The following is an 8,118-nucleotide window of genomic DNA, read 5'->3' as shown; positions in this document are numbered from 1 at the left end:
TATATATATATATATATATATATAATGTATATTTTGACTTATTTGCCATAAATATTGCTTTACATTTAAATTTCAGAAATGTATCATCATAACTTTAGTAATGATTTAAAGTTTAATTCAAATTGTTTCCCCAATTAAATGTTTAGATTATTAGCTATTACAAATATCAATATTTATAAATGTGTTGTTCGTTATGTAATTTAATGTTTGTTCAATTATTATAGCCTAATTATGATTTATGTATATGCAAAATATTTGAACAACATAAACAGTGTAATTTTTAGTCTTATGTATCGCTTTTAGAATTGTTCACGTAAATAAGTACTTTTTATTATACTTTAGGCTATATATTGTCCAACTTGAACAGCCTAAATATTTGCAGAATTTGTAGTATCTAATCAGGATTTTTGTTTTTATCGAATTCGGAACATTTTTAATAGGCTATACGTCTTAAACGGAATAATCCGATATAATCAATCTGTGGCTTTGTGGTTAACGCAGATATGGCGAGCGGGCGACGCAGTTCAAATCTGCTTGTATCATCTCCCAGTCCTGTTCACCCTTATTCTTCCTGTTCTATACATTTCCTATGTGTAGAAAGTGTCAAGAAGGCCAACAAAACATGCAGAAAACATAAATGTGGGATTTCTTGTTTGTTGCGTTGGCTTTAAATTGAATTGAAGGATCAATACAAATGTTAAAAAAAATTAAAATAAAACAATGAAATAAAACATCCTTAATCAAAATACTCAATTTTTAGGACAAACATCGCATAATTTTGCTTTATTGTTTCGCGCTTGCGCCTTCGCAGCAGCGCCCGTCTGCTGACCCTTGGATGATCCCGTCCATATGCATTATGGATGAGATATGCTCGGAGATTGCCCCTATCAGTATGCAAAACGCATTAGTCTTAAAATTGCTATTTAAACGTCCGAAATTGCTGCGTCTACATGGCAGAGGCTTCATGGAAATCATAGAAATTGATTTTTAGTACCAGATGCTCAATGGACAGAGAATGCTGGAAACTTTATATTGAAATGTCCTGTTAAATAATTTCTCTGAACCTCGTTACATCAATAACAAGTACAGTAATACCAAATAGTCGTATATGTCTTTGGGCTAAACTTCATTCATAGACTGTAGTCTTTGATCCCTGAGTTTGTGTCAAAACGTAACACACACCTTGAAAATATTTCTCTGACGCACAAACACACCTATAATTAACGCCCTGTCGCCTCAGTGACTCACAGCACAGCACATATACTCAAGGGAATTTGCTATTCCTCGTTTTGCATTGTTTTGTAGTTGCATTGTATGCTATAAGTATGGACTTTATGATAGTAGTTGACCTCGATTGTGGTTGTATGGAAGCTTGTCTTTTTAAGGGACTTTCTAAAGGAATGCTCGCATTTGTTTTTCATGGAGGCCAGAGCCCTCCCCACTCATATCATTAAAAAGGAAGCCGATGAAAAATGAAACGGTAGCCCTCGACTCATGCTCGCGACCACAATTTCGCCTTCCTGTTTACGGCCTGAAACTTCCTAACTCTGTTGCTCGGACATACCCACACACGCATACACACACAAACTCTCCTTTACTCGCTCTTGTGCGCGCTCTCTCTCCCTCCTTCTCCCTCTTTCTCACACACAGAAATGCCAAATGGAGGGCTATAAAATCTGTAACACTCATTGAAAGTAGGCTGTAAAACATCCTGAAAGCTTAGCATTTATTATTTTGGAGGTAATGTTGATGTTAAATGCAAATTAGCAGGAAAGAACCAAACAAGTATTTGATAAGAAAAAATAAGCATACGTATTTGATTTTCGATTAATTTACAACGTGTTTTCTAATAAAGGTTAAGGTCTGGCAAATAAGCAAAAGCCGGTCCCGAAAATCAATGTCCAACATATTGTATTACAAATACAGACATCCTTTTATTTATTTATTATTTTAGTACCGTCTGTAATGAAATAATATGCAATTTAGAGGATAGTTCAAATAGCTAAATATTACTCGTATTAATATCCATTGAATAATTAAATGATTAAAGATTATGAAATAATATTAGGTAACTGTTTTGAGTTTTAAAATCATAGTGTTACAGCCTTTTGCGTTATTCGAGCCTAGTCAAGTTACACGCACTAACTGTACTCACGGTAACGTTTGGTGGGATTTACAGTACATTCAATAAATAGCAGCAGTCAAGTCTTAGTTTCTCTGTTGGTACAGATTTTAAAAAAATAGCGAGAGGCCATTCCCGCTGCCTTGAGTGTAATATAATGATATACAGATTCAAACTGTATTGAGTTGAACTCGAACTGACCTGAGGCGACAAAAGTGCTCTGACAGAACAATTCAAAATATTTATTCAGAAAGTATAATTTTACTGTAAGACTTTCTATATTACCATAGCTATTTGTCTGTGATAAACACATAGTTAGATCATAGTCTAATCAAATACTTTGCTCCAGTTGCCCATTTAAGAAAGTACAACAACTTTGTGTTCATTACGCGCTTCCTCCCTGAAAAATACAGGGGCGGCGAAGGAACAAAGCTTTGCTTGTAGAACCTTAGGGAGGCATGTTGTCTGAAAAAGAGAGAGATCCAGGGAGATGGTTTTCTCATATTTCACAAAAATTATTCGCAATAATGTATAATCGCAATATAACTAACCATTATAAAAAATAAAAAAGTCAAGACTTTTCGAGAAAAAAACAAATAAACAGCTTTTTAATATAAACAAAACTTAAATCCAAACACACATGTAAGCACAAACACATATATAGATAGATATAGATAGTTATAGATATAGATATTTACACGATTAATTAGACCGAAGTTTCATTGGGAAAAACTTTTTAAAGACGGCTTTTTTAAATAAATAAACAAATAAAAATAAGATGACCAAAGATAATTTACTAATTCTATTAGTAATGTACTGGTGAACCCTTGTGATAACGCGTTAGCATATGACACAGCTAATATCTAACGACCTCTTCTTGCACTCAGAGAAACAAAATGATTGACACTTCTACTTGAAACATACCCCTCCTTTTCTTCCCACATCTTCCTAGATCAAATCACCGGCCAGTGCAGCCTTAAATTGAACTTACTTTGACTCTGCACGGTCCACTATCCAAATTTCCGCCTCCAAACTAACTTCAAGATAAAACGCTCATCCGTTTGACATGTAAATGTCATAGCTACTTTTTGTATAGTTTGGGCAAAGGGAAAAGCAAAATTACAAAAGGAAAGTGGCCGTTGGTACACTGCGGGGACTTCTGCTTCGGCTCTCAAAACTTAGAGGTAGAAGAAGAGTTTGGCACGCATGGTAAGTTTAAAGGTTCAGTGCTTGTTTACTAGGACGCAGAAATGCAGGGGTATACGTAGTAGAGCGTTTGTAAATTATATAAACATTCTGGAAAATGTGTGTTGTTTAGAATTAGCTGGACTATAGAAACGTCTTAAATTCTATACACGCCAGGTTTTGGTGAATATTTCTCCCAATGTCTGTTTTCGCTTAATAGTAAGGACATTTTAGCATTTTGCTATTAGTGTCCAAGTTGTGTGTGAACTGTCAGTGTGGGACAAGGATCTGCACATGGCGTAGCAAAACGTTTCTCAGTAATTTAAAGGACCGTACTGCATTTTGAGTTTCGGAGAATATTATGAGTGTGCAATCGAAAACTGTCAACCATTGACAAGAATTAGTTGTCTCGATTCTGTGTAAAATTAAGAATTGTCAAGAAATGTATTAGGTTTGAATATGAGGAACTTTATTTTTTTACTCCAAGTTAAACTACAAACAAATACAAAAAGCTTTTTGGCAAAATGCTAACAGGCAGTTCGACATGACATTCGTTTGCCGTTCATTCTGCCTACTACAAATAGCCAACTGATCACAATAAAAATTTTCAATATGTACATCCTTTTTGTAACATAAACATGATCCAGTAATATACAATTACATATTTGGAATACAACTATACACACGTATGGACGGGTACAAGAATCTAGTGAGGACTATTTACAAATTTTCCTTTTTTCTCAAAAATAATACAAGAGTTTGACATGACAAATTGAATGTGATTATTTAGACAATGATTAAACAGAGGACCATGAAATATACAGAGGCGTCTGCTAAATTTACTGCAGTCACTAAACTAGAGCTTTACTTCATACAAGGGCAGATGCGTTTCTAAGTCGTAAACTCAAAAGGTGTACACGTGTATAGGTAAATAAGTTATAACATTTAAGAGCTCACATGCTAACTCTCAAGAAAGCATTAACATAGCACTTGACAAATAAACAATATTCATAACAAGTACAACAGGCGGTATATTGATAGCTTCTTTGCCCTTCAGTTTATTTACTTGCCAAATTTATAGTCACCATAGTATTAAAGGAGCAACATATGAACACTAATTTTCGTTTCATTATAGCAGTACCACAGTAGAATTTTAAAATGCCTAAAACATCCATAACATGCCGAAAGGTGCCGCGATGTACAGTACTCTGTAAGTAATGTTTTGAGACCTATTTTCCGTCTCGTTTTCCTGGTGATTTTCTTTTGCAAACAACGTAGTAGGACTTGTGATACAACTATGGCTGGAAAGCGCTACCTGCGGTAGCCAGACTCATGCTCTTCAGTTTATTGTCCTTTTTCCATTTCATCCGCCGGTTTTGGAACCATATCTTAATTTGACGCTCTGAGAGGCACAGAGCGTGGGCTATCTCTATCCTCCTCCTTCGGGTGAGGTATCTATTGAAATGGAACTCTTTTTCCAGCTCTAGCGTCTGATAGCGGGTATATGCAGTTCGGGCCCTTTTGCCGTCTGGTCCAGTCATATCTGAATAATGTGGACAAAACGCAAAGAGGAATAAAGATTAGCGAGAATTGACCTGCACACCATTTCAACAACAGTTTCCAACAACTTTTTTGCTATAGATACACATGAGTGACGCGATTTACAACTGAATGCGTACAGGGAAATCGCCAAATGGTACACTGCACAGCGCCTCACATAGGCTCATGTCGTTTGTTTTTTGTTTCGTTTTACTTCTTAAAACCTCAATATTTTATAGATGTCATACAGCACCAAACATTCGTAGTTATTATACATATTCAATTTTTTCCGCCGCTTGTTTAGCCTATCCATCCCACTTTTCTCGCCTTTTATCCCGTGTTCTTTCTCTCTGTTTTATAACCGGTTCTCCAAAACTAAACTAATCACATTCCCACACACCATAAAGCTGAACTTTTCACAGAAACAAGAACTTGTAAACCTTCCTGCCCTCTCTTCCACCCCGCTCCCATTCTCTCTTCTACAGTTTGCGAGGCTCCACACTTGATAGATTTATGGCACTTTCACAGAAATCTAAAATAAAGGCTGTTACTGGCGCCACACTTGAATTAAAATCAGAACTGAACACAATACGCATTCGCTAGCAAACAAAGAGACGTAAACATAATACGTGTGTACCATGGCTAATATGTAGTTTCCTCATCCAAGGGAATATTTGGGGAGCTTGGCCATCGGACGTCGCCGAGGTAGTGGAGGTTGCCGTGGTCTCTTGCTTCTGTTGTGTCCGGGGTGCAGAGTTGTTCGCTCTGTGCGACGCCTCCTCGGTCTCAGAAGAAGCGCTGGCCTCGTCGATTTCTGTGAAATGTGTGTTGTTGGTTAGATTATTACCCACAGTGGTGGTGCTTTGGTCGGAAGGGGGCGAAGAGCATTTGGGTCCAAGGCTTTCGCTGTTGGAACAAGGCAGTGGCTCCGGAGACGCGAGCGAGCAGCTTGACTGCTGCCGGAATCGCGTCTCCGGGGCTGGCGACTGGAAGACCCGGGAGTTGTCCCCAACCGCCCCAAAGTGGCCAGTGCTGGTTGAACGATTGACGCTTAGGTCCATTCCATTGTAGTTGTAGCCGTAAGAGCCTGAATGCATGGTGCCGGAGTCCCTGTACGAGGCGTTCATAGCGCTGCTGTTAGTTCCATAATTTAGTAACTGATAGTCAGGGCCATTTGGGTAGCGCCCTGAGAACGAGTTTACAAAGTAAGAGCTCATTTAGGTTGTTTTAGAGGGCTTGATTTGTAGATCTTGGTCGTTATAACGCTGTGCTTCACGATTTATGATGTATTAATGAATTATAGCAATGCACTGTACTTCGTTTTTGCTATGTATGCGGCCAAATATGGGGGTGGGGGTGCGTTTGAGAATCACGTGCTTTTGTTGACCAGTCGTAAATTCTCACTGATGACTTCAAGAGGTAATTCATGCTCTATGGTTACAAATGATGACGAGACGGGGAGTCGTTAGACTCGAGTCAACGTGTTCCTCCCTCTTCAAGGATTTGCTGCATGTAAGCGGACAGCGTCACCTACTGGGAATGAAATTTATTGCACACTGGGAAAGATATTTTCAGCGCTTAACGCTACTTATTTCTCTTTTAAATGGGAATGAAAAGGATTTTCTTTGTAGTTTGTTGTGATATTAATAATGTTTAGTGTATTTATTGATACTTAACGCGCACGAACATTGCCCAGAATCTATGGGGAGTACTTGACATGCATATATACACAGTTAACTGTAACATTATTCCGGATATAACAAAAAATAAATAAAACTATTCTATTTTAAACATGTTAAGAATATATTAAGATTTAGTTCTTGAAATCATAACGGTTGTAATTGTGTGAAACCCTACGGCTACTCTAGTAATTTAAAATTGTACCTTATGTCAAGTTACAATAATGATAAAAAAAATGTAGCACTGATGATGACATTGACTACATGAGATATATATATATATATATATATATATATACACACACACACACAATATTCATTCCAGTTTAAAGAGGGGAAATTCAAATAAATTATATTTCGCTAATTTCTGAAATATTCCATCGTTAGTCTTACCGAAGATGTATTTTTTCAAACACAAGAAGCGATGTAACTTTTACTAGACGTGTTCCAAAGATGAGCTCCTCACAAAGCAAATTCTATGTAGTGAATATAAGGAATGCGAGATCGTGATTTATGTTCCAAGATGATATATGGTTTGTTGACAAAACGCCAATTGCTGCTTCATGTATGTGCATGATGTAAATCTTTACTGAACTTCCATGCACTTTTGATTACGTTAAAGCCGGCAAAGGACCATTGAAATACCTCAGATCAACATTTACACTGACATTTTAGCAACATTTTTGTTGCTCAGAAAAGTGCAGAATTTAACAATAAGTAACATACATTATTCTAGCCTGCGAAGAAGCATGAAGTCCATCCATTGTCCTCTGTGAACACATGCATAGATGCATGTATACATGTTTTTCATATATAAATATAATTTAATGTGACGTTGCTTGTCTGTAGAAAACATCTGCATTATTTTTTATTTTTTTTTATTAAATTTTGTGTCTGATTTTGGGTTTGTTTTTTTGTTTTTTTGTTTTTTTGAAGAGGCAATTAGGAACCTCCACCTGAAAAATTTGGTTTATTGTCGCTTAGTCCTCCAGGCTGTATAGTCTCTCAGGGTGAGTGACCAGCGCCGACAGGTCAGCTTTCTCTGTTGGTTATCTGTTAAAACCTGCTGAACCTTTTCACCTCTCACTTTGTAGGAAGTATTTTGGAACCAAGTGGGCAACGTTCGGCCTCTTAGTAGTACAAAAAGCGAAACCAAATCCCTAACTCAAACTTTTTTGGGCTTTGTACCTGTCTAATGAAATCAGGAAAACGTGTGACCATTATTTGTACTAAAATATCATATGCACATTCATAAATGTTTCATAAATGTACATATTATCCAGCAGGTACTGAAATTTCATACTAGCTACGCAGAAGGGTGCATGTATATTGCGATGCCATACAGACTAATGTTGCGGTAAAGGCTTCATTCTCATTATATCACCTACGGTGAATATGTTTAAACTAGTTTTCTTGACAAAATAATAATAATAATAATAATAATACAGGGAAAGCATAGCATACATGTGTTTTACCGCAAAATGATTCTTCTTTTCATATGACCGGCCGTCATAATATGTACAGTATGACAAGCGGATTGATTTGTTTGTTTTATATAATAACAAACAAATGTACGTTCTCTCTCTCTCTCTC

At 36.8% G+C, this 8,118-nt stretch overlaps 1 protein-coding gene across 1 annotated transcript; it reads right to left on the bottom strand.

Moving 5' to 3' along the window:
- Nucleotides 1-3,866: 3,866 nt before the first annotated feature.
- On the bottom strand, nucleotides 3,867-6,160 carry LOC107687777 (homeobox protein Hox-B5a-like). Its single transcript, XM_016485234.1, has 2 exons — nucleotides 5,484-6,160; nucleotides 3,867-4,850 (listed from the first exon to the last, which is right to left on the bottom strand). The coding sequence occupies exons 1-2, from the start codon at nucleotides 6,061-6,063 to the stop codon at nucleotides 4,603-4,605; spliced, it is 828 nt and encodes a 275-aa protein (XP_016340720.1). The 5' UTR covers nucleotides 6,064-6,160; the 3' UTR covers nucleotides 3,867-4,602.
- Between the last annotated feature and the right edge of the window lie 1,958 nt (nucleotides 6,161-8,118).

Source organism: Sinocyclocheilus anshuiensis, unplaced genomic scaffold (assembly GCF_001515605.1).
Source record: "Sinocyclocheilus anshuiensis isolate Anshui unplaced genomic scaffold, SAMN03320099.WGS_v1.1 scaffold97, whole genome shotgun sequence".
NCBI lineage: Eukaryota > Metazoa > Chordata > Actinopteri > Cypriniformes > Cyprinidae > Sinocyclocheilus > Sinocyclocheilus anshuiensis.
This window is presented reverse-complemented; position numbering and strand designations above follow the sequence as displayed.

Bases quoted from the DNA above. Each gene is read 5' to 3' on its own strand.
- LOC107687777 (XM_016485234.1), bottom strand. From the start codon at position 6,063: ATGAGCTCTTACTTTGTAAACTCGTTCTCAGGGCGCTACCCAAATGGC. The intron at 4,851-5,483 runs GTACACACGTAT...CACATTATTCAG, and splicing joins GAAACTACATATTAGCCATG to ATATGACTGGACCAGACGGC.